This window comes from Anser anser (assembly GCF_964211835.1).
Source record: "Anser anser genome assembly, chromosome: 11".
NCBI classification, from domain to species: Eukaryota; Metazoa; Chordata; class Aves; order Anseriformes; family Anatidae; genus Anser; species Anser anser.
Genome location: NC_139732.1, coordinates 20,880,490 through 20,907,773, shown reverse-complemented (window position 1 = coordinate 20,907,773; position 27,284 = coordinate 20,880,490). Strand labels below are relative to the sequence as shown.

At 37.0% G+C, this 27,284-nt stretch overlaps 1 protein-coding gene across 1 annotated transcript in view; it reads right to left on the bottom strand.

Moving 5' to 3' along the window:
• Window positions 1-27,284, bottom strand: part of USP10 (ubiquitin specific peptidase 10) — a 50,895-nt gene that overhangs the window by 8,292 nt on the left and 15,319 nt on the right. The window contains exons 2-11 of the mRNA XM_083851550.1: window positions 24,749-24,817; window positions 21,714-21,759; window positions 15,989-17,005; window positions 10,980-11,071; window positions 9,677-9,786; window positions 9,177-9,232; window positions 7,603-7,706; window positions 6,757-6,856; window positions 5,281-5,461; window positions 1,091-1,256 (exon numbers count right to left, since the gene is read on the bottom strand). Coding sequence (XP_083707676.1) covers window positions 1,091-1,256; window positions 5,281-5,461; window positions 6,757-6,856; window positions 7,603-7,706; window positions 9,177-9,232; window positions 9,677-9,786; window positions 10,980-11,071; window positions 15,989-17,005; window positions 21,714-21,759; window positions 24,749-24,817 — 1,941 coding nt within the window. The remainder of the gene's footprint in view (window positions 1-1,090; window positions 1,257-5,280; window positions 5,462-6,756; window positions 6,857-7,602; window positions 7,707-9,176; window positions 9,233-9,676; window positions 9,787-10,979; window positions 11,072-15,988; window positions 17,006-21,713; window positions 21,760-24,748; window positions 24,818-27,284) is intronic.

Genomic DNA, 27,284 nt, shown 5'->3' with positions numbered 1-27,284 from the left:
TTCCAGTCTATCCCCTCTAATTCAACGATGAACAGTTCGTATAAATCCTGACAGGCGTTTCTCTAACCTTCTCTTAAGTAGCAATGACAACTCCACAAGCACCTCAGACAAGCTCAGCCAGGTTCCTATTTCCTGTTCAAGTATCACAGAAAAATTAAGTCTCTTCCTTTTTAGAGCAGCCTTTGCCATGTCTTAAATCCAGTTTCACCCCTCTACTTCCATATCGTTTCTTCTTGATGTTGAACAGCTCCTGCCCCTTGTTCTTTCCTTTTGTACCAGAGCTTTTAGCCTGCCATTCACTGTTTGCTCTCTTCTGGATATTCCCTAACTGTAAAGAATAATCTTGTTCAACTGACTACCTAAAACTGAATACAGTATTCCTGCAAAATTGCGTAAAGCAAACCAAGCAACTACATAGTTGTCATGGACACTCAAGCAGTTCTATTGGCTATTGAAAGATTTTAGATCATCATTCCAGACAACGATAACGATCATTGTGTGTTTTAGGGAGGTTCTGCATGAGCCTCTACCAAGCCAGCCATCAACAACTAGTTTCATTGTTGATTTGTAAGTTAAATGTGTAAATAAAAACCCATCAGGGAAAAAAAACACAGACAACCACGCAAGCGTACTGCCACCAGAGTTTTCTTCCCAACGCTACGGTGTGTTTTCAAGCAATGCTCTGAAGAGCTGCTCCTTTAGCAAGAACACCTGGCAATCCCTAGGAATCAGCATGTTAAGATTAGCTAAAGCCATTTTGCTCAGAATAGTACATATTATTATCACAGTTTACCCTGTTAATTTAATATATACTCAAGTAAAATCTTCAACCAATTACTACACCAACTCCGAAAACATACTAATTTACAGGCACGGTTCTGCTTACAAGTTAGTTCTCTTCCTTGAATGACTTTCACTGTATGTATTCAAATGTATTACGTTTTACCACTGGAGGACACTGAAAAGGTTAGTACCTCTTTTATTAACATAAGGAATAGTGTTCAAGTAACTATTTGTAAACCAAGAGCTGAATAAAAACCCTTGAAAAAAGTTTAATATTTGACTGTAAAAAGGGGTCAACAAAACACACCTCTTGCTTGGTTTTTGTGGTATAACCCTGGACAGACTCTCTTGCCACCAAACTTTCCAACGCATCCTGAACTGTGCGTATCTTGTCAGACTGGATATCCAGTTGTAGGGTGAAGAAAGGTTGCAGTGTAGCAGACTCCTTGGAACTCTGCTGGTAAACAACAGATCTATGGAAAAAAAATAAAAAAATGTAAAAAAGCAAAGTAATTTTCAACAATGCAGAATTTTTAAGTTATAACGAATCAAAGTCTACCTTGGCAACTCAATTAATAGTTTAACCAAAACAAAACAAGCAAATACAAAGCTTAAGCGTAAGTTTCAACAACTTAAATACACTTTAATGCCAAGTAAAATGACTTTCACACCCCCTTAGAGCATACTGGCTGGAATTACATATGAATTGTTTTATTTATGCAAGGATTAAAACAGTTATTGGGTAAGCATCAGATAGTTAAAGAGAAATGGGGAAATTCTTGATCACGCATTTAAAAAGATTCGACTCAGGACAATTTTCTTCTCTCCCATGTAAACATGAAATGTGGATACAGGAAAGGAAAATAATCTATCACAAATTAGGACCAAAAGACAAAGTATCAGACATTAAAACATTTACGATCAAGTCTAATGATTTGCATCTTGAGCCTTCAGACAGTTCTACCATTTTATTCTGAGCTGGAAACAAAAACACTTGTGTTTCATAGCAGAGCACAGCCAAGTATGATTTAGGTTTTAAAAAAAAGTCTCAAGAGTGGGAATAGTTTACATTAAAAAAGCAGGTAAGATACCACAGGGCTATAGTTAGATTTTTGTAAAAATTGTAAAACAGCTTTAAAATGAAGTCCAAACTATACCTAATTGTATTCCTACCTTGGCCACTAAAGTATGTTTCTAAACTGCCAACCACAAAAATATTTCTGCTCTGTCAAACATACCTACTTTTGGCAAGTATGTTTGGAACCCAGCTCTTTATGCAGAGAGGCACACAACGCTTGTATGTAAATCCAGAACCGTGATTCCTACCATTTTAAAACAATCCCTTATCACATCAGATTTCTGAAGTTATGCTTTTGAAATAAATATTCAGAAATCAAAAATACTAATCCTTATCTAATCTACATTTTACTGTAAAAAATAACAATGAAGTTCAAATTCTGCAATAAAAATGCGTATTTTTTTCAGCCACTAAGTCCAATTTCATACTGATTTTAAATTGTTTGCTTAGATCTTGCCATAGGAAATATAAACTGTGCTCCGTCAAGGACTGGCATTTCCTTTTCCTCCCATCATTTTCTGTGTCCAGACTTTGTCTATGTACTCTTTTGTACAAAAACTGGAGACTTCTGCAAAACTGGTAGTGGTAGCGACCTAGGGCATGGGAACGTTTCCTGTTTTTTTTGTAGTACATTCAGTTGGAGCCTGTAAGTAATCTGGCTTGGTGCTAATTGTTTCGTGCAATGAGACAGTAGGCTCTTCAACCACAACGTCACTGCACTGAGTGGACTCTTCCCGATTTCCTGAAGACCATCAAACATGGCTCAAGAATTTATTTTATTCTGAAAGCAGTACTTACATTAAAAAGTCCCAGCTGTTTGTTTTATACTAAAGAAATAATTTGTTTATGATATTGTTCAGTTTATCATAGTGCCACACTAAGCCTGAAAGTAAGATAATTAACATTGTCATAATTCATGCAGCCGTGCTGAATCTTCTTTGCGTTATATATGAAACACTAACATACAGGTTTTATGCTTCTACTGCAAATTCCTGTCAAAAGACTCCATTTGATTCAGGCAAAGCTCTGAAGCTGTAACAGAAAGCCAATGCATCTTTATATTGGCAAACATATATTCTTCAGAGGGAAGAGAGCTTATGAAAAACAGTAGCATCTTTATTTCAGTTTAACACTTCCTCCTTGGCTATATTTAAGGACAAAACCTTCAACACATGGCAAGCACAGTGTTCCAACAAACAAACTCTCCACTGTGCAAGTCTTGCTGCTTTTGGATACATTTCCCAGCCCTTTTAAGCTAACCATTATTTAGTGCAATAATCAACAGAAAATTGCTAGCAACTCCAACTGTTTTCGAGTCCATAGATTAAAGATTTCATTAATAATATGGATGATATTCTGAATATATATATATATATTTTTTTTAAGTTATATGAAATGAGATTGCAACATTTCTTCAAAATGCAGAAATGGATCTGACAGCAAAACCTTTGATGGAGTTTAGTTTTAATTTAGTTTTCCATAGATAAAATTAGTAATCAGAATAATTAGAAATTTCAGTTGATCAAGGAAAAATCCATCATTTTCAGTAAATAATCTCATGTATTCTAAGAACTCTACAGTTAGCAGTACTGTTCCAAGATACAATTTTTTCATGAAAACAGAAACTGCTCATTGCTACCCTGCTTAAACCTCAACAATACATTATATGTATATTCTTTTAAAATAACAGTTCATTTGAAGGGAAGAGTTGTTGCTATTTATGGAAATACTTAGCAGGCTTCTAACTGGATGTGAGCTAGCCTGTGTAACTAATATTTGAAATTCGCATGAGGTGAAAAAATCAAAAGGGTCTCTGCACGTGAACAAACCAGACCCCGACGTAACTCTTCTATGTGCTTACATTTAAGCCTCACACTGCATTAAAAAAAATAAACTGATTACATCTAAATAGGCATTTAATAGTCTGACCCAAGACAGAAGATGCCAATTCACACCATGTTTTCCTAGCTCCTTTTTCCATTTGATTTTTTCCAATTTTTGATGCTTTTTTGGTAGACTTCTACTGGCAATTCTGTATTCAGTCCTTCCTATCTCCACCCTCAGCCCCAGAGGAGGAAGCCTTCCAACATCACAATGTTGGATACTGTTTCTGCGGTAAATTGTGTGACCTAGTTTGGAGGCTAAATAAAATGGGTGTGGTGACTGTAGACAACAGATGTCAGATCGGACCTTGTGGTTCTGTCACTCTGTGCAAGTTTTTGCCTTTTTCAGTACCACCTCTATTTTATGTCACTTCCTGTGGATTTCTACAGAAGACAGCATTCCCTAAATATTCGTAATTTACCATACTGATGGGATCCTACAGAGATCTAGACTCCAACCGTGATAAAAAACACTACAGGGTATTAACAATACTTTGGGTACGTGAAGATACCATCAACATGGAATTTCGATACATACAAACATCTGTCTGCCAATTTTTATGGAAAATATCATTTTATTTGCCAGCTGTCTGACTCAAATCCGTAAAGAATAATTTCACTGTATTCCCCAGTCAGAAGGCACTAGCCCGCATTATTCACACCTCTGGACTGAATACCTGGCAACGTAAGGAGTCAAACACTAGCAATTAAGTGTCTGTCTCCAATATAAAAATAATTCGTCAAGTCTAGCATTTTTGTTTCAGAATATGTTTTTAATAAGTGTTTACCTTGTTTTCATTTTAAATTATACATTTCTCCAAACAAGCCATGAGGTGTCCTTTCCAAAAAACAGTCTTTCAGTATCCACTTTCTGACTTCCTCTGGTATCAGACCTGAATACAAGTAATGTCCCACACTCTTTTCATTCCTGTAACATCTTGCAGCGATTTACATTTTTCCAAACTTCTTTCGTCTTTAACGTTTTATTTATTAACTATTACACATAACTTTCCTGCCACTGTGAAGCACGTGTCTAAACAATAAAAAGTTAACAATTTTTTGATTATATTTCAATTCTTTTACTGATTGCATTTAGCTCTTAGCAAATATCGCTATCCCTTTCTGTTCTGAGGAAAGGCTCCTCAGAGTTCACAAAAATTAGGTAGCTATAAAGTTCTTCGGAATTTTTAGATATTAATATGACTACACAAAGCACACATTTCACACTCCTCCTCTATATGCAATTGAGGAGTTTTGTTCCCTGAACAACCTGTTCATTTAAATTACTTAAAAAAATTCATACTCTACAAAAAATCACAGATCCATTTGGATCAATCTTTTGATCATTCCGGTTCACCTTCTGGACCCTCACTTGCATAACGTATGCTTCATGGTACAACAGTTTTTTTCTGCAGGGAGAGATGAATGTTTAAATTTCTTCTACCCCATTACTGTGAAAAACACAACAAGGAAGAAGTTATTTGTGAAGGCAAAGCAGCCTACAGTCTCAACATCTTTTGCTAACAAGTACTATACCTTATATGACCGCCAAAAATATCAGTAATTGGAGTCTGAACGAAGTCAGCCTGTCGAGTGACTGATGATTTGTTGCGAGGTCCCACTTGCTCCCATTCATCCTCACTGCCTTCTCCTTGTTCATCTTGCTCCTCTTCTTCATGAACAGTCTGAGCCTCAGGGCCATTGGAAACTGTGAGTTCTTAAAGGGAAGAAGAAAAAAAATATATATATATATTTCAAATAAATCTGCATCTAGGTAAAGAACTTAAAAGGAAGACATGAACTTTTTTCAGAAGATAAAATGTTTTCACAGATTATCGAGATTTCACAGACCATAGATTTGAAAAGGAAAATGAGAATTAGTACGTTCCTGGTTCCCTCATAGCTGGACCTATCCATATATGAACAGAAAGCAGCTCATTGATAAGTGTATGTAAACAGCTGTAATTTTCTAACAAAGCTTGATATATTTTAGTTATAAGTTTATTGGTTAGAAAATTAGACAGTCAAGTGTTATTCTGGAAACATAATTATGCTATTATTAAATACAACTCCCTTTCTGCACAGATATTTTACAGGGAACCCAAGACTTAGCAAATATTTTCTTTATGAATGCCAAAGTCAGGAGGCTATAAACTGCATACAGTTAAACAACAAAATAGGGAATGATCATTTTATATCATAAAAAAATTACCCTGCTAAATAGAAATTGGTAGCTGGTGATCTAAACTCTATACTTGGCTAACAGTGTTTTGTTTCATTTTTAATATGGGACCCAGACATAAAGCCACTGTAAAATAAAATGGCATTTTAGGCTGTGTACAAATCCTAACACTTCTTTCAAAGAAAACTTGTCTCTTGTCTCCCCCTGTGTCAATAAGACTTTTTAAGTCATAGAATATGTTCTGTTTTAAATTAGATATAAATTAGCCGTTAGTCTAGAAAACTGCACTTCCAAAAAGAGATGTTAATCAACAGTGGTTTCAAGATCAGTGACAAAATACGCTTATATTTTTGAACTTCTGTGGAGAGTGCCAAAACCCCAGTAAACAACTGACACTGCAGATATTATGAATGGCAGAGAAACATACCTATGCTTAAGACAAGGCCAATCAACTTGAGTTACCCTCAAATAATGTTCAATTGAGCTCAGTAAAAATTTGTAATACAGAAATTTTGGGTTCAAGAGGGCTGGGTACACGTGTTATCAGATATCACTCAGTGTCTATAGAAGCATAATGCTTTTACAAATACAGTGCAGCATTTCAGGTTATTAGTAAACAGTATGGACTTACTTTATCCTCTGGACAGACTTTAGCAAAAGATTATTTTTGAAATACATATGATGAGTCCTTGAAAATGTAGCTTTCTAAACCTATCTCAACTCCTACTCCAAACATTTCTCAGTATGACAAAATTAACACAAAAAAAGGGGAAACATCTTTACTGACGAGTATTTGAATGAAATGAAATTTGCTACAGAAAAAAACTAACTTTCATTATGTGGAGAAAGAAGTTTCTTTAGGGTCAGCATTTCTTCATGTAGGCCATTGAGAATAAATCCCAAGTATTCTTCAGCATCCTCTTGTCTGCCCTGAAAAAAAAATTCAAAGAATTGTATGGCATTTTCATATTTTCAACTTAACAGTAGACAGAGGACATTGAACACCTGGCTTTCCCATTAAAATTCATCAACTACTGAGTCTAAAGTGCAAAGTTAAAGTTTTAATTTTATTGTAACAGCCCCTCATTTTTATTTCAAAAAGAGCCAACATGTTAATTGATAACCTACCATGACAGTGAGTACATACATAAGCTTCACCTAGATACAAGCATTTTTTCATTCTTTCTGATACATATTTAATTTAACGTGCTAGTTTATAATATTTTTGCAATTTCTTTTAGAAGTAATACCAAAACTTGCAGTCAAACCAAGCCCAAATGAAAAGATGGCTTGAACCATTATCTTTTCTTCAAATTGAAACTAAACCTGAAATGGTATTTTTAAGCCTCACTGGAACTTCCATCATTCCATGCTGAATCCCAAGCAGAAACGAACAACTGATCATTTCTTAAATTGGAATCAATACAGTACCTTCCCTATAGAAAGAGAAGATTTTCTGTTCCATTTTCTTCATTATTCTGACACATTAAACTGTTAAAGTTCTTATGAACATCTTCCTACAATTTAAGTCTAGCTTAATTATAACTAACTACCAACTAATTGATTTTGGTGATATTTAGGCACAGAAACTGATGTATGTAGGGTGTTTACGTTGTTTTAAGTATATTGACTCTCTTGTGATGCAATTACAGAAATAAGAGACTTGTAAACCACACCTTTTCAGACAGACTTGATTTGATAACTGTCAAAAGTCTATAAATATACGTAGGTTCAAAGGCAGCTCCTGGTCGTATGTCCCTCACAATTTTTTCGCCTAAAGCTGCAAGACAAAGAGAAGTATATATAAGTAACATCATACAGAAGTTTTTCTACATTATACCTTCATAATCATTTCACACATCACTAGATTTTGGAATCCAAAATTCAGTTTCATTAACAGGTTTTTTTTTTTTTTTTTTTTTTTTTTTTTTTTTTTTTTTACAGTTTCAGCCAAGTAACTGAAGGTCAGAATGCTTAAGATACAACTCTCCTTAAGATACAACTCTCACATCCATAATCTTTTCTTCAAGAAACATCATACTTGATTCGACATTTACTTACAGATGGTCTGGAAAATTTAGTACTCTCTTTTTGCACCTAACACTATGAAGATTAACAAGAATATCCATAACCACCACAAAAAAACTAATTCTGCTTCTATTTAAATTTTTGTACTACCTTTGTTTTAGGGAAGTATTTGTAATGGATCACTTTTCCTTCCTGCAGGGAGGGAGGAAAAAAAAAACAAACACTCCTGAAACATTTCGACACAGTGTTCAACTTAACAGTAATAAAAGGAGGGCCTCAGAAAATAGACTTGAAAACTACAACACAATGAAAATGACCTAGAAGTAAAATAAGTTGCATAAGGCAGTAAGATTTGTTTTACAGAAACAAGACTTAAAAGCAGCAAACCACAGAAATGTCTGAACTGCTTGGAAATCACTGGAACAATCAAGGCCTTGTGGTATTTTCTTATAATGTTACATAAACACATTCCTGAAACTGATTTTTATTTCTATAAGTTTGTAATATAACAGATTTGGTTTAGAGATAGAACAAAGAAACCTGTAATGGTTTACTTACACTGAAAAATGCTCTATTCCCCACTACCTAAGTGTCATTGATCCTAAACACATATTATCAAGAATCATACAAAGTTTTAACACTGCAATAGCGCACAGGATGGAGAGGAATTAAAAGCCATGATCACATTCCTGCAGGGAATCTCTAACTGCTGAAGAGACTTGTTATGGCCCTGTTTTGTTCTGAAGTAATATATGTGCAAAGTATTTAAGGGGAAAAAAAAGAAACAACACAGAATTACAGAACTGAGCAAGCTGATAAACCAAACAGCTGGAAATATATCAGGAAGGAAACAGTGAATACCAAATGATTTGTTAGGGTGGGGATGTTACCAGAAGACATCTTAACAATTAAGCTAACCTTTATAAAATATATATATTCTTATTGCATTTGTACATTTGATCTACCAAACGGAATAAAGTATATAAGGTCCAACACGTATGACCTCTAGATACGAAATACCAATAAGAAAAAATATGACACCGACAGAAAAGTAACTGCAAACTTTTAAAGATACCTAGAAACCCTCAAAGTCTGAAGATCGAAGTCTGAAGGGATCAAATACCACTATTTACAGGTCTTAGGTACATCACAATGTAGATCCTTACCCCAAAGCTTTCTTATTATGCTTTTAAAAGACTTTTCTCCTTCCACTCCCACTCACCTTGTTTGGCTTTAGGAGGTACAGGCATATTAGTGAACTCATTCATTAAACGAACACTGAAACAGAATGGAAGGAACAACTACACATGAGCAGCAAGTTAAGACTTAAAAGGACAAATAGTAAAATTAGATCATTGTCATTACAGACAACCAAAAACCCTAAATTATCACTACGGAAGTCTCAATGCTCAGACATAAAAATTAACTGGACTGTTGCTAATCATGATGAGGTGCTAGATTAGCTCTTGCAGTTCTCACAGTTCACTTTTGCACATAGACCATTAATTAAAAGCTGTACTTAGGCAATAGGAAATATCTTCCTTGACAATTCAAGTAATTATAAAATATAAAGTTCATTATGAAAGTAAAGCGTCATCAAAAAAAAAAGCACAATAAACTTTTGGATAGATACTAGCATTTATCAGTTGCAGTAACAATCACTAGAGCTTTCTTAATAAGCTTAATCCGATCGCAGATTATTTTTTTAAACAAGCTACTTACAAACTGTCTATCATTGGTGTTGAGGTACACGGCCGCTGTGATTTTGAATACATTGGAATGGACTTCATTAAATGATACATTGGAGGGCAAGCAACCAAGGCTTGCAGGGTCTACGCAGTGGCATTAAGGAAATATTCAGAAAAAACAATCTGCATATTAACCAAATATTCAATCATATTAAAACTATATAAACTTAATTCTTTATTATGTAGACTAATCTGATAACTACAGTGGAACTCATGGACGGACTTTTCTTAAAATATTAGCTATTAATGTACAGAAGTCCTACTTAAAAACCCCAGCATCTTGAAACATGCAGTGATTTCACTGACCTTTTAATCATTCCAAATACTTTAACTAAAGATGAAGGTAGCATTTGGTCTAGGAACAGAAGAGGAAAGCTATTTTCACAGGAATGACTTCACAAAATTAACTATTTGAAAGTCAGCACATGATAACCTGGAAACATTTGTGTGTTTTCTAAAAACAATGGAAGAAGCCAGAAGACAAAGGTGGTGGATTCACCCTCGTAACCAAAACAGTGATGTGAAACATTCTTTGGTTTAGGGACAAGTCTAGAGCAACCAGTAAAACTACAGTATGCCTTGGGAGAAAAATATTTTAAAAACATCAATCTGCTACTACATGATGAAAACAGTGAACAGAGGAAATGTATTACAATACTAAAGGGGCAAATAAATAAAAAAGGCAGCTTTCTCAACAGCTAGTGAGATATAAACCTGATCCCTAGAGTGCGCAAAAATTCAGTAACAAATTCTCATGGAACATGTTAAGAGTGAACACTGGGAGCTAATACAGAAAATCAGATGAGTGCAGAATCGGTTATAAGATAGAAGTGGATATTTAAAGCAGAACTGCTCACCTGGAAATAGGTTATTAGGTTCTGCAATGATCGGTCTTGAAATTAGTCTTAATATTTTCACTAGCAGTACTAGCACTTAACAAAAGAACCACTTAAATTGTTGCACAAAGAGCCATGAGTAAACACAACCAGAATTTACAAGGAGGTTTCCTTCCAGTCATGAGACAACTACAGGTCTGAAATATTTTGACAGAGGTAAGAGAAACTGAACAGGACTGTGCAAGCAGCTGCAGAGAACCTCAGACACTGAGTTCAATGATACCCGAATACCCAGATGCTCGCATTAAACATCTTATCAACAGCATTGTTATGTGAAGATACTTTTCTGCAGTACTTACCAGAGTAAACCAGGAAAACTTTGAGACAGATAGAATACATGTTTTAACTTAAGCATATTAATTTTTTCCAAGGTAAGGATACAGCATTGATGTAGCACCAGTTTCCTTTGTTGATCAGCCCTCGCGGTTGCAAAGACACTGGTTTATGTATTAGTTTTACATTTTCCAGTATTTCTGCAGAATGAGAAACAGTAAATTGAGCATCAATAAAATGCACATGCTAGCCATCAACACAAGAATTTAATGCTTTACAGAATAATGCAAATGAGTTAACAAGATTCCCAGAAACTTTAGCAAGTAAGTTTAACTTCATTTAAACAGGGTTCGAATTTCAATCAGACAGATTTCTTCAGCAGAAGACATCCTGGAATTTGGGTCAGGTGTATAAAAAAAATAATCACTGTCATTTCAAAACTGAGAACTATTTGTCTTAATCGTTATTTTACTACCGTAAGATTCTTTTATTTAGATAAATAGATATAGATGCATATGTAGATATAAATTCCATTAGCTGCAATCCCTTGCTACCAGTTGTATGGAACATTTGTGAAATTCCTCCCCTGCTCCAAAGAGAACTGATGCTGATATAGCAGCCTTAGCTTACAAGTTTCAACATACACTATCATACAGCAAAAATATCTTCGTGCAAACAGGACGGGCAGATATTAACATAGTCTTCTGAACAGAATGTTTTATTTACTGCTTTAAGACTTAATATCTACAGGATTACTTACTGGCTTACACAATTTAAAGCTTTACTGCTTTCACACTTCCAAATCTATCAGCAATGGCACAAGTGTAAAAACTGTGGCTCATAAACTGAAGTCTGTCACAGTTCCGAAATGGAGAGCAAGCAGGGGAGTTTTTCCTAGAAGTCTGACCTATTATTTATGTACCTAAATAAAACCCGTTTAAGGAAAATATTGGGTCTGGCATGTTTTACATTTGTGAAACAAGGACTAGAAGCATACAAGACAAAACAGAAAATGCAAATAAACATAGCAACTGCCTACCAAGAGGGTTATTTGGTTTCATAATGAATGTGAGGGCCTCTAAAGCCATCATGCTACACACCACATAAACTTAAGAGCTGGAGCTGTTCACTACAAGAACCGTCTAAACAGACACAGTAAGGTGACAGGAGAACAAGGCACAAAGCAGTACGTAGAGGAGGTGATAATAGCAAAAATCCATGGCTTGCTTCTTCCAGTCTCTCTGCAACTATAAGCTCTGAACATGCCAGTTCTAACCAAAAACCAGAAGGTATAAATATCAGTCCTCTATGACATAAAGAGCTGGGCACCCAAAAGGGCAGAGAGCAAACAGATCTAACAGGGAAGACCTCAGCCCCTACTGCGGGTACAGATCAAAATCCTTCTGGGACTGCTGAAATGTATTTGCCATTGAATTATTAATGCTCAGGCATTTCAGAATATATTAATGCAGCAAAGCTTTAAACGTGTTGTCCACACATTCAATCTTCCTATAACATAACTAACATATACTTCCTATAACATAACTAACATATACTTCCTATAACATAACTAATCACTGTTGAAAACTAGGGTAAACATAACCAAAAAGCTCGTTTTTAACGCCTACCAATACCTTTTTAGGCTAACTTTATTTTTCCTCACACCATACCATATGGAATAAAAATATTATTAGGGACTTTAGCATCCTCTTGTGGTCATAAAACTGCTTTGTAAACAATGTCTAAAGTAACTGCAGCAAGTTTGTTTTAACAAAGAATTATTTTTGTTTACAGTAATTACATTCAATACCACATTTTCATACCACATCTAACATTCACACAGTAAAATAACGTTTACAAGAGTACTGAAAGAAAGCAAAATACATTTAAAACCATGAGAGAAGTTATTCTAAAGCACACATCACTAACTGGAATTCACATTTGTTTTATATATTTGAAGTATCTCTCATAGCAGCTCCTACAATCTCTTCTGAGACAAAGTAAATCCTCATTTTCCAAGTTTGTTGAAAGATTACAGTTTTCAAATCTTACTTCTGTTTTTCTCTGTTGCACTATTACATCTTCCCAGGGAAGTAAAGCTCAAAGAGGAACAAAACATTTTCATCAAGTCCTCATCAGCAACAACAGAATTACAACAGTTACCTTCCATCTTTGCTGTATAAATTGGTATTAAGACAAACTGGAAATCAAATTTAGTCATCTTCAGCTTTACTCAGGACACTTTTAAACTCCCTAGAGTTTACAGATCCTTTTATTCTCTAGTACTATTAACAACAATTTTTCCTCATACTGTATGCTTGCATTTGATTTCTGCTCCAGTGTATCTTTCCACGTTTATCTTTATTGGATTAAGTTCCTTTCAATTTACAAGCATTCCAGATTTATTCAGATTTGAAATGTGTTCTTCAATTCATCTGAAACTGCCTGCTTAAACAAACGTTATGTGCACTGTTCATTCCATCCTCCATATCCATAATGAAAATACTGCAAGAAAACAGGATTCAGAAAATCTTTTTAGATTCCCCCACAGAAATTCTTCCTCGCTACCAAAAACATGGTTAAAAGACTACCCAGAGAATAGCTAGTCTTCCTAGCTTACTCAGGGCTATCAACTATCATCCAGTTATTCACCACAGTGCAGTTATTAGCTGTGAAATGTGGCAAGTTAAACCTGACCAAGTTTGGTATTTTTTGACAGATATAGAATATTTATAACCGTACTATCCCTTGGAAATGAATTATTAAAATGTTTGTCCTAGCATTTAAATCAGGCTAACATAAAGAACTCATGCCATGGTCCCTTTCTAAATATGCAAGCCTGCACCTCTTCTCCTCCACCGCTCTGCTATTCCCAGATTTCCTCAAGTTTTGCCAAATAAACATCAACTGTTCATAACATGCTTCAGAAGTTCCCTTTACCTCTTTACTAGCGATGCCAGTAAAGCCACTCACAACACACCTTAGCCACTTACTAAAATTAACTGTTCGGGACTTTTGTCCCCATGAAGATGAACGTGAGAACGGTTTTGTTTTCTGGTCCTGAATCTCACCTCACCTTTTGTAGCTTTCATCTAACTCGAGGACTAAGAAGCCACAGACCTTTGTGGATGAATGAAGTGGCATCAAATTAATTTCAAGGTGCCTGTGAACCATTAATCCCTGTGTAGCAACTGGTGAAATTAAGGTACAAAATACTGATTCATCCATGGAAAAGGCATTTGTGCTCGTGTCCTGAGCATCTGTTCTAAACAGAAGCTGTACAGAAGGGCCTCAGAGCTCCAACATTAAGTCAGAAGATTTGCTAACTTTGCTTGCTGAACTCAAAACACTTACATAACACCTTTTTGTACGTGGGTGTAGAAACAAAGGACATAATAAAGTGTTCTCAGTCCTGTTTTGGAAACAGGTACACCATCTCTTTCATTTATTGTTGTTTTTTAAAGAAAGTCCCCTCCTTCCACAGAGCAAAGCACTGATCAAGTGGCATACAGATGCTTGTGTAAACATTTTATAGTAAAATCAGCAGCACCTGAATTACAGGAATTGCAGCAATATAATTCCTACCTAAATTAACTGAAATGAGCAGATGTATTCCTTTTCACTGGAAAAAGGATCTATAATCAATGTTTTCCGCTGCAAAGCAAGCTAATAGCAAAGGTGCAAAAGAAAACTGCATAAAAATAACATTGCTATTTTAATATATTGAGACAAAATAAAAGCTCTGCTCCCACCTGGTGGCAAAAAAACTGTAGACATTTACTGTTTCTGTACGAAGTTAACCTACAGCTGAAGCAACTTGGACAAGACGAAGTAACTTCTTCATCTGTGGTAAGCAGTTCTATTTTTACTGATACCACAAAAGTTTTAAGTTAAAATCAATCACCAAACGATAGCGTAAGCTTAGAGTGTAACATACACTGCATGTATGGGTTCCAACAAACCAGGATCTGCACATACACACACCTTAGTACAGCCAACTGCGTTTGTGACACTCAAATGAAAAATACACAGGATAAACTTTCCTCTCAGCAGACAGGTTTAAGCAACGAGACAATTACTGAGCAAGCATGTGGATGCGTGGCAGGCATGTACTTCGGGGTATCCTGAACAGAAATCTCCAGGTCAGCTTCCAGTTAGAGGAGAAAATGATCTTTGACTTGAAGTTGTCACACATGAACTGCTGCAGTACTTGTAAATTAGCTTCTGGCCTAAGTCGGCAGGATTTTGCAAAAACCTTTTTACATACGGACTATTTCACAAATTTAAAATACTTATTTTTGTTCAGTGACATAAAATACAACTAACTGGCTCTTTTTCTTCATGTTTTTGCAGATTCAGTTGGAAAACAAACGTCATTCACGTGCTAGCATTTGTCATTGAACTACAGATACAATACCAACAGTCCGAGCCTTTATATCACACATTTTTTCCAAATGTACCCTTTGGACAGTTCATTATGATTACTCTAACAGGCAGCAAATAGTATTACTTCTGAATAAAATAATATAGTTTAAAATGGGTAAGGATGATTCATCAAAATTCGGAAGACAAACCATTAAAACAACAGATCCATAAATATAAATACTATTTCCTGAATTAGCATTCCTGAAGCAGAACCTATTTAGGTGTTACACTTAAGCTCCTGCAAGGAATTTCAGGTACTTCAGCACAAAAATATTATTAACACTTTTCTTTTCTGGAATGCATTACAAGATCGTAAATACCAGATAATATGACACACTGTTTTCAAAACAAACTTTTCTAATGTGTTCTCCCTATTACAGCAGTATACAGTCGAATCTAACTAGTACATTAAAAAAAAATAAATCACAGACCATTTAAGCATATTGTTTGAAAAGCAGCACTATTTTTACTGCACTTGGTACAATATGACAATGTCTCGTTGCAATGTTTACTCAACTCTGGGGGACACAAACCTAGCTTATTTAAATTGCACCTTTCCCAGCTGTGTATTAACAGTCATCTCATTAAGAACATTAGCAGAGGAACCTTCTCTCAACACTGTGCACTCCTGTTTACAAGCGAAGAAACAATACCCTTCTACTGTACCATCCACTCGTGTGTGTTAACTATACCTGCAATCTTTATGGCTACAGGATCCTCTGAAACTGGAACAGGCCCCTCTTTGACTTCAACCTGTTTTTCAGGGACCAGAGTAGATGTGGCAGGAGGGGTATACTTAGTCTCAACATAGACCACAGATGTGGAAGCAGAGGGCTTGGAATTGTGAAAAAGACTAGCCCACGATTTTGCAGGCTGATTAACAGGGACTGATCCTGCAACCGGGACAGTTGCCTCAGTAGTAGGTGAAGCTTCCTCAGGCTTAGCTTGGTCTGAGTCAGTGCTTTCCACAGTGTGCAATTCTACCCCATTGGCAGCTGTGTCCTCACCCGAGGATTCAAGTGTTTGTCCATTAGTAACGCCAAGAGTTTCAGTAGTATCAGTACCAGCATAAGACTGTACAACAGCTGTCCTTAAAGGGCTATCTCTGCCAGTCTCTGAGGGGATGCAAAACTGTTCAGAATTAGTAACACTGCATACCTCAGGCTGCCCTGCAGTCCTGGTATTGTCTAGTGCGCTAGAAACAGAATCATCAGAAACAGCTTCGTTAACGAAGTCCACAGAATTGTCCGGGCTGTTGCAAGTCCTTGGGGTGGCCAGGGAGGGGATGTCTCCCGTCAGTTCCGTATCCTCCGTGCTTATACTGTTCAGTCCCGATGAATTTGCATGGCCATTTACAAGAGCTTCTGTGGGAGCGATGCCGTCTTCCAAGTAACTGTAGTATCCAGGGGGTCTTTTTTTCTTCTTTTTGCGCTCCCTTTGCCCGAGGCCTCCAGACAAGCCATCGTTTTCAGCGTTAGAACCGCTGTCCAAAGCGAGGGTTGGATCGCTGAACTGGCAGTCAATGGAGTTGTAGTTTGTTTCGCTGAGGCTATCATCAGGGGTTTTCTGAGCAGGTGCACAACTGAGAATGAATTCTGGAGCCTGAGGATTCAGAGTGCTTGAAATACTGTAGTCAGTGTTATTTAGCACAGAGGACTCTGTCTCAATAACTTCATTAACACCAAATTCAATTCTCTGATACTCTTCCCCTGGACAAAAGAAAGCAAACCTTAGTTATTGAATGACATCTAATCAAACAGCTACAAAAATCAAGGAAAAAAAAAAGTATTTCCTGCAACGCAGAAAACAAACAACATTCCCTCAAACAAAAATTGTTCTTGTTCTTTATCTCAACCCTAATGACCATTTTAAAAGCATCATTTTCCTGAAGACTATAGAGTCTATCTCAGCTTTTCTTAAACGGTTTTTCCTAAAATATGTAATTTTCAAAACCACTGCACTGTTCCTGCAAGGAACGCCTGTTAAATTGACCTATTAAGAATAACTATTAAAACCCAATGACTTTAGCAATGGAATGCATTAAGTTAATTACGGAGCAAGTGCATCTAGAATATGGTGCAATATTTAACTCCACACTTCTTCTAAAGTCAGCCTTTTCCATAGGCAACTAGAAAGTGCAAGACTGTAACAGTTTATCCCCTAAAAATGTAGAGTTTGTTACTTTTTTTCCTGGCGTGTAAAGATTTATCATTATCATGAACAACTGAAAAATATTTTCATTTTAAATTGTACAGAAACAGTGCAACTAGTTTTTGGAACTCTAAGCTCATCAATAACTTACTGAATTTTATGACAGCTGAATGTATGACTGACAGTGTGATATATATGACTGATTCCAAGACAAGAAATGGAACAGACATACCTCAATGCAAGTCAATGTTCAACTTGTATGTACAATCAATGCTGAGAATTTTGTGGATTACGTTTTTTAAATTTATCCTGGAACTTTGACATGAAATGCTAAGAAATATTCTCATGGCAGGCATGAGAATATCAATATCACTAAAAATTATCAGCCACAAAGTATTGCAATTTCATGGAACTTAATTAGTTTTATAATGAATGTGCTCCAACTACTAACACTGACTACCTCAGTTACAACCATTTTCACAAATAGAGATAAAATTAATGAAATTTCTGAGTCTCAGAAACGTTCAAGGTGAGCTCACATTTTAGTGCTTGCAGGTCATTTAGATTTGCAGGTCTTCCTATGATACGAATGTCACTGTGTCAAATACATGAATTTCAATATTTTCTGTTTGCTCTAAGACGAGGAGCTAAAAAGCACTTTTCAAACTTTTAAAACTTTTACAAGAGAATCAAACAACACTGAGCACTATTTCCAATAGAATAAGTTGGTACACCAAAAATTTTCAGCGTTTTTGACCAACTTATGTATGACATGTCAACAGGTGCGTGTTTTCAAGTATATCAATGAAATCACTCAGCAGAAGTTCCCAAAGGAGAATCAAGGAAATAATCCTATGAAAGAACAGAGTCTAGTGGAGAAAGTTTTGCTACATAACTGTTTCAAAACTCCCCAAGTCCTTTCTAGAAAAGTCAGTTGGCAAAAATATTAACTTCGAAAAAAAATGAGATGTACGTATTTTTAAAATCAAGTGAAGAGTAACACACATTCAACGTGTGTTGAGGTCTGATGCATGCAATAGCAAAATACTCCAAATTAATTAATAAAGATCAGTCAAGTAATCATATATAATGTCTTGCACGATCAGTAGCTCACACAATTTCAGAATAGAACTTCATGCTAAATTACAATATAAAAATATGAATACAGTTGTTAATTGCTTTTCTCTCAATACGTTAATTAATGAGCTGTAGACAGATGTGACCTCTATCAATTTTGATCTGGCTGCCGGTTAGGCTAAAAGAAACTTTAAAAGGGAGAGAGAAAAACTCTCCATACAAACCTGCTTTCTTTAAATCGTGTTAACAAGAGCCTGAATTTCAAATTCGCTCAGCCTTCCCCCCACACCCAGGATTTCCTAACACTGTGCCTGTCAGGCTGCCTTTCACCAGCTACTTCTGCAATCAGCACTAGCTATCACCCAGCAGAAGAGAGAGCTTAAGTTTCTTTCTAAATCCACAGCCTGGAGGCAGGGAGGTGGAGTGATGTTGCCTGATACCACTTAAGAGGGAAGGGCTGGGAGATCTCAGGCATCACCTAACTCTGTTCAGCACCAACAGTAACTGGCTACTGAATCAGTGCTACGCGCTGACTGCCTTGCCAGGACGCACAGCTCAAAACCAGCCGCAGCTTCATTTGCTTGCGGAGGCTGGCCATGGGTTTTAGAGGACACGGGACACAAATCCACAACATAACTAGTCCTCATTAGTTCATCTGAGGATGTAGCAACTTGTTAGTTCACACATGAACCGAGAGCTAGTTCTTTACCTGCTGTTAGAACAGTAAAAAGCACAAGCAGCAACTCATAACGTGTAATATTCCTCCAGCCACAGTAAGAGTGAATTGTTTCAAATCCCTGCCAATTCAAAATAAGCTGGAACTTTTGTTTCTTTTCCAAAATCTCAGTTTGGAAAAAGAATCAAAAAATAGTAATTGCTTTGAAATAAAGATTGGGGTTTCCTTCTGTGGGCGAGTTAAGTCTACCACAGCTAAAAGCGAGGGGGTTCAGGTCTGCCCTCCCAGACTGCTCCTCCATTCACCAGCAAGCTTCCAGCACTTGTGACACCAAAGTCTAACCTGGCAAAAAAATAATCCACAAGAGTATCTTCTTCTGTTCTGGTAAGCTAATCAGCTTACTGTACACTAGACAATCACAAGAGCCAACTCAGGGCAAGTGGGGAGCAGAAAACAAAACATATCCTTTAAAATTGTGGTAGAAAGTTGATTTAGCTGAAGGTGCAATGCAAACTTTGTACGATAATATCTAGCCAAGAGTATAACTGATATTCTAGCATTTAACACAAATTAGGATGACAACTGAAGCACTGAACCTTACACCAGGAATAAAATAATAAACACCAGTACCTACGCTATGGTTAGTTTATGGGTGGCTGGCAGAAGCTCATTTGCTGTAAGATTGTGTCAAGTTCCTTTAAAAAAAATGAGAGTTTTTTTTTTGTTTGTTTTGACCTTCCACTTTGCTTCTGGGTGATTTTATTTCAATCTAGTTCAGAGCACACTCCCTGAATGGACTGAAACAGATGCATTTGTCAGGAACAACATGGTAGCATATTGAAACAAGCATCAACAGATGCTCCCAGGACAGAGTCTAGGTACAATAACCAAAGCTGTGAATACTTGGCACTAATTAGTCTGAACACAGTTCTGAATATTAGAGCTTCAGCCATGATTTGATTATTTAAGTATTAACAAATCTTCTGATTATGTAATAAAGTTAAATACTGAAGATGAGCAGAAAAAATTAGGCTAGGGGGTGACAACATGGTCAGTAGGTGTCATCTCGTTTTAATTACAAATACTCTGCATAAGCACAGCATTCCATTTTAGTTTCCACAGCTTCCTATGCAGCCATCACAGTGGTAATATGCATGCACAGTACAGTGCAAGCTTGTTAAAGACATTTTTCAGGCAAAGCCTAATTTGCTGTCATTACCTAATCTCAGGGCTGGGAGGGATTCTCTCAGGGTCTAGGAATGATCTGAAAAACATTTGTACAAACCAACTTTCTGCATGGCTTGTTAACATTGAAATCTAAGTCTTAACAGAACTTAAACCCATAGTTAGACAAAACAATGTGTGACTGGATGTCCCGGCCATCAGCAACAGCTTGCACTGCTCCATGGGCCTTTTACTGAACTTGTTAAACGCCTCCTTCAAACTACTCAGGGTCCTAAAAAGGGTCTTGAGCTAAAACAGAGCTCCCCAATTTTCAGAATGCTGCACATCTGCTTTCAAGTAGGATCTGTTGTCCCCTTTATGACTGACTCTCTTATTTACCTAAGACCAAAGTTGCTAAGCATAATGATCATATGGACTTAAACTTTAATATGTGCATTTTGGTCCTCTTAAATACTTCTGAGCAATGTCCTGTCAGACACCTGGATTATTTTGAAGAATATCTGGATGTCGCTTTTATCCCTCTCATATACATCTTGGTAAATCTCAGCTTCCTTGTTCTTCCCTTGGGTTCACCGTAAAAAAGAAAAAAAAAAAAAAAAAAAAAAACACTAATTTACCTGCTGCATAAAATATTGAGAAAGTTTTATACGATGCAGAGCTATAATCACAGGGTGACTCCTACTTAGCTTTCAGCTTTATTCAACTATGAAGTATGGCCACGTTTCTTTTTCTAACTGTAAGGTTTAGGGCTAAGATGGAGAAGAAATGTGACTGTTACAGCTTTAAAACAGGAACTCCGTAACACATTTTTACATCGAGTCATACTTTCACAGAAAAAAATATAAAAAAAATAGCTGAGCCAGACAGAAACAGTGTCAAAGGGAACACTGGAGAGAGCAACGCTTGCAGAGCTGTCTTCAGGTTAAAACTGCCAGAAAATATTCAGCCTGTGGCCTTAGAAGAGGGCCAGCTGAATGCCACGCAAGTTAGTTGCTTCTTCAGTCCAAGTTCTCTAGCAGGCTCCAGGCCTCCAGATTTTTACAGCTACTGCACTATTTCAGCAGGACACTAAGACTGTGTGGTAACACAATCAAGAAGTAAGCACGTCCACACCAATAAGCTGAAGTTCAATGCAATATTTTCAAATAGTCTTGCCCATCTCATGCAATAAATCGGTTTAAAAAAGCAACCTGCGAAATATACACACATACGCCTGCTGACTGAGCTCTAAAGAATAAATTTAAAAGAGCTTGTAACAAGTCTAAGGGAAGTTTCACCAACTACGTTTTCAAAAAAGGATGTTGATTTCTAACCATGATGAAACTTACCTGTGGACTTAATACCACACGTAACTGTTTCATTGTAAGGGGGAAGCTGTATGAAAAAAGAAATGAAAAAAATCATTAAGAACAATTTCATTTGAAACATCTGATTTGTTTAAGAATAACCCCATTGTTAAGATCTAATTTTCTGAGAGTGTGTCTTGAACTCTTGTTTCTATATTTATCAAATCCCGCACGGCAGCTTCAAGTGTCCTTGCAGATTACCACAATCACTGAAAGATAAAGATTATCTTGGTTACACATCGTAGGCTCATCAACTTCTCAACCGATTCACCTCCCGGTATCAGAATCTTCCTTTATCAACAATAACTCACCACAACCTTAAAAAACGAGGAATCTATCCTCCTTTTATATAAAAACTGAAGCAAAGACAGACCCAATTATCTGTGGAAGGTCAAAACCAGAGCTTTGCACAGATAATATTCACACCTAAACCTTTTAACTCTCAGCTTAGTTCAGCTACAGTGCTGCCCTTCAAGCGTTTCAACCTAAAATCTATTGTTAATCACATTTAACAAAAGCAAAGATTTCTGAACATCAGCCTAAGCATAATATAATCAACCTACACAGAAACCATCTGGATTGTAAATCACCCAAGTATAAAACACTGGCATCATTTTGTGGACTCGGTGGCTGACAGAACTCTTTGTGCTGTGTAACCAGAGGTGGGCAATTTCTAATCCCCCCCATCAACTCCGCCCAAACTTCCCCAGCAGCTGAATGCCTTCTCTTGTGCCTGCCATAAACTGGTAGCCACTGCCTCAGAGCATTCCAGCAGCTGCCTGGAGAACAGCTGAACTGTTTCTGCAGTGGGAGATAAAGCTATGAGAGTACAGTGCAGTTTTATGAGGCTATTCTAAATATTAGTTCAATAATCGATAATTTTAAAGACATCCACTGAAGTCTTCACTTGTGTAGAAGTGCAGACACTTAAGTGTTGCTTTCTTAAAGCAGTGTAGACAACAATGCATCAGAGGTAGCAAGAAAAACATTTCTAAAATTGCATTATTAAAAAGTACATAAGAATGCATACCGTAAAATCCATAATACATCTTAATGCATCAACCTTCCAGGCTCAAAATCAGAGTCCATCGGTGGAAAAAAGACTCCAAAATGTTAAGAATCTATTATCTAAATTAACTTTGAACACAGGTCATATATAATTTTTAACAGTTAAAATGAGAAAAAAATTTACCCTAAAAGTCCACAGTCAACAGCTTGTGGTAAAAATAGTAATTTATTATTTTTACGATTCAAGGGGCTTAATAAAATACAAAGTGAAAAAGAAAATTAGGAAAGAGTAGTCCACCTATTGGTCACCTATATATCTGGTTAATCAACAGCACGTGTAAAGTTGAGATTTCTGAGTTGACTTTTTTAATGCAGCTGGGTCATCTGAATCATCTCAGTCAACAGATGTCTGATAGAATATGTTCAAAATGCCAAGTAAAGAAAGAGACGTTCTAGACGAGGTTTAGCTTTAATTAGTCCCTTGCCTCAGCCTGTGTGTAAGTAAGGGGCTTCAGAAGGCCACCAGCAGCAACAGATGCTGGGACTCCCAGAACAGGCTCTGCCCCCAGACAGAATGTATGTCAAACACCGCTGCAGTTTTATAATCTAACCCTCCTCTTTCATCATCCAGATAATTAGAACATTGAACTGAACCAGATCAAGGACAAGTGTAAGGAACATCGTTCACCCATTTTTGATTTTGACAGCTAACCAGCAAGTGGTACTCTTGAGACAGTTATTCGAACCAGCCTTGCATCCTTTGACGTTTATGCTTCTTCAACATGCTTTATGAGAATAGCTTTAAAGAAGTCAAAACACGACATTTTCATCTTCCACAATGCAAGTGTTAGAATAGCTGCTGTAGGACGTTACAGTGACATGAAGTAGGACACAAGCTTCATGCTATTGTTACTGTATTTAATGGTGGGGTAACAGTAATAAAGAAGAAGCCTATTTTACCTGAAGATCTATTCTGCACTGCTTCCCATCTCCCAGAGAAGGCACAAAGCTATCCCTGAAGGCAAGCAGAAGCTATCTTTTTACTTCTGACCCACCCCCAAATCCTCTTCATACACTTTTGTTGTTGCTAGAGGTACACTACTCTAGTCATACGAGGAAAATTACGTTACAGGAAACTAAGTGACATTCACAATGCTCATCGGATTTGTAAAACGTGACAAAAGACTATGTCTAGCTACAGCTGAAGTGTTCGCTTCCTTTATGCTGAGGGAGGAGGATTGAAGCAGGACGGAAATGTTTGGAGGAAAAACATGGAACTTGACCTAAAGGAAAAATTATTTTTCTAGTCTAGACATTAGGACAATGACATAATTCAGTACTCTTCCCTAGACAGGGAATGGTTTCTCACCCTCTACCAAAAACTAGAGAGTAAGAATTTGCAACAGTATCTGTAGTACATTATATACTCAAATACACATTGGACAACTGTTTCCACTCTGTGGTCCTCACTGCAATTGTAATTAGTTCATTATTGATCCACAGATCACATTAATTTCTCATTTCTCAGACCTCATGCACAGCCTTCCTTTTAAGTCTAGCTTTGATGGTTAGCAGTGTTCCACCTGTCAAAACATATTACAAAAACCTGTGCTTCAAAAGGCTCAAAAGATTTAAAAGCTCACCTTACAACCAAGAACACTGCTGAAAAAGTTCTCTATATCCACCTCTAATAAAAAAAAAGGCAAATCAAAGCTGAGGTAATAGGGCTGGAAAACTCATTTTTCCACATCCTGTCACTACAATGTCAGCTACTCCAGCTCTGAAAGATGGCATGAAAAAGAAAGAATAATTCGTTTCTTATTTCTAAAAATGGATTTAATATCCACATACACGAAAAGACTCCCGTTTGTAAATTAGCAAGCTAAGAGCATAATAAAAAAATGCAGTTATATTTCAAATATAACATTTTACACATTTATTGTAACATACTACAATACAAGCAGCTTTAAAATGTTATTTCTAAACAAAATCTTTAAAGTAGATCTTACCTCGACAGAGCATCGTGGAGTCACAAAGAACTGATTAAATTCATCAGGGCTGAACTCCCCGAAAATATACTAAAAATAAAAGAGAAGGATCTTTGTTAAAGAGGGATTTGTATTTTATGCAATTAATAAATTCATAGTAAAGTTTATAAAGATACTGGCAATCATAACAACCCGTGTGTTGGAAGCCAGAATCTCACCTGTTTGCAGCCCAGTCCCCCACTCTTCCTGAGTCATTAGCAAACTACATCACAGTCCCTAAAACCCTACACAAAGGATTTCCTTAAAATTCCCAGGAGAGGTATCCACAGCATGAGCTCCAGCTCATCCCGTAACCAGTTCTAACCCAACAAATGTAGGGTGAGACTTTGTATCAGTTCATACAAACCCCAGACACGATCTGTTTTACCTTCTAGAACACCACAGATACTTACGCTTCACAAGAGAAGAACCACCGAACTGAAACTGCCTAGGTGCAGAAAAACACACAAGGTCTCAATAATCAATTTCATTACAGTTGCTCTGATGAGTTTTGTTACCCTAATGCCTGAAGTTCTGCATAACCAACCTAAGATGAAATGCCTTTTCCCAACATCAATTCCTGCCCTCTTAGATAGTGTCTATATTATAATCAAAAAGCACATACTCAGACAGAAAAAAAAAAAATCACACTAAGATGATAGTTTACATTTAGTTTACAGCAAGTGAAACACTGGCAACCAACAGGCCTGTAATGCTGGCACTTCGCAGCACTTGGAGTTTCTCTGAACCACCCTCATCAGTCGTAACTAGCTGAAGAGCATCTGAGCACTCAGGACAGCAAGTTAACCATTAATCAACATTAATTTCCCTACAGTCTATAAATAACATTTAGAAGACAAGAGGCATACACTAGCACTTGATAAAACTTCTACAAGCTGTTTCAGACTCTTTCAGTTCCAAGGTTAATACTTTCACATGTGTACCTGCCGAGAGATCAGACACATTGAATTGTGATTCCTTCAAACGCCCGCCTGGAACGTGCCCTACACCGCATCAATCTCTGCGCCTGGCAACGCTGTTCACCATACCTCAAAGTCCCGCTCACAGATAATAAATCGGTTGGGACTTCACCACACAAGCTCCGAGGAAAAGGGGTTTCAGACTCAGATTGCTTACACCCAGCTTTAATGCAGCAAGAGCCCGACTTGCTCAGAAGCATCGTTGCTTGTCACGGATGTTTCCAGGGCACAGATCAGAGGCATCAGCAGCCTCTTAGCATACAGTGACTCCAGCCCCGCAGTTACCCGAGCAAAGGATGAGCACAATCACTGTGGCAATGCTTACAACAGGGAGCAGGTCCAGCCTCACACTGGAATCATTTGTCTTACATCGCCATTTAGTCCTTAGGCCTCTCCAAAAAGTCTACAAGTCAAATACTAAGGTATGAAAAATTAAAATACTACTGAAAAATTTGGATGAAAAAGTCATGCAGAGATGAGAAAGGATCTTGTTTCCTTGCTCATTAAGTAAGTCCATCTCCTATATAAATTTCATACAAACTCCCTCCATGTTTTCACCGAGTAACAAATACGAAGAATAACAGAATTACATAAATTAGTTTACCAAAAGGGATGCTCTTACTTCAGAAGCACTGGGTATTTGAATAGTGAAATGCTACAATTCTAAGACTAAAAAAAATTCACTCTAAGAATTTAAAATTTCATTTTAAAACAATAATTAAACTTCCATTTTAAAACAATAAGCAAAAATATTTTTTAGCACTGAACTGCATATTTCAAAAATTAATCTTGATCTATGACCTCAGCTGAACAAGAACATCTGCGTGAAAAGCATGCTGAATAGTTAGTAGTCAACGATGTCAATGGTAACCCACAAGGCAGAGCAGGAATAATGCTTGCAGGAGAGTGCAGTCTTCTGCCAACACCAGAGTTGGGAGAAAAATTGAGAGGGCAACACAGAGTTTTGAAAATTTCCTACTGTAATGTTGCCCATAGTCTTTTACAGATGCATAATCCTTAAGAGGCTTAATTCAGAGTCAAATCTGATCTTCCCCTCCTTCTCAAACTCTCTCTGCAACCTACGTACAAGCTTTCTGTTCCAGCTCCTGGGAGGCAATCCTCCCTCCTGTCTTAGTGAGCAGGTATTTTGCATTGCATTTCTCCTGCTGCTCCCCAGACTGTGTACCTTAGCAGAGCAGCCATCTACTTAGAAGCGCATTCAAGTATCCTTTAAGATAAACCAAAGTCCGGTGGGCTTGATTTCTGCCATAGATAAAGAGCAACATGAAAACAGCCTTGTATTATAACTTTCAAGTATCTTCCACTTGTAGCCGTTTAAGAAAAACAAATGGAAAATAATAGTCTCTTCTGCGGGGGGCTGGAGAGGAAGAGACTTTGTGGAACTCTAGGGAGAAATAAATCCCTCTCTGCCACCTTCCCAGTTTCTCGTCAGTGTTTCCAGACCTCTCCTCGGGAATGGAAAAACAAAACAGCAATCCCTGAACACAGGGATGGATCCCTTCCAGTTTGGAATTCAC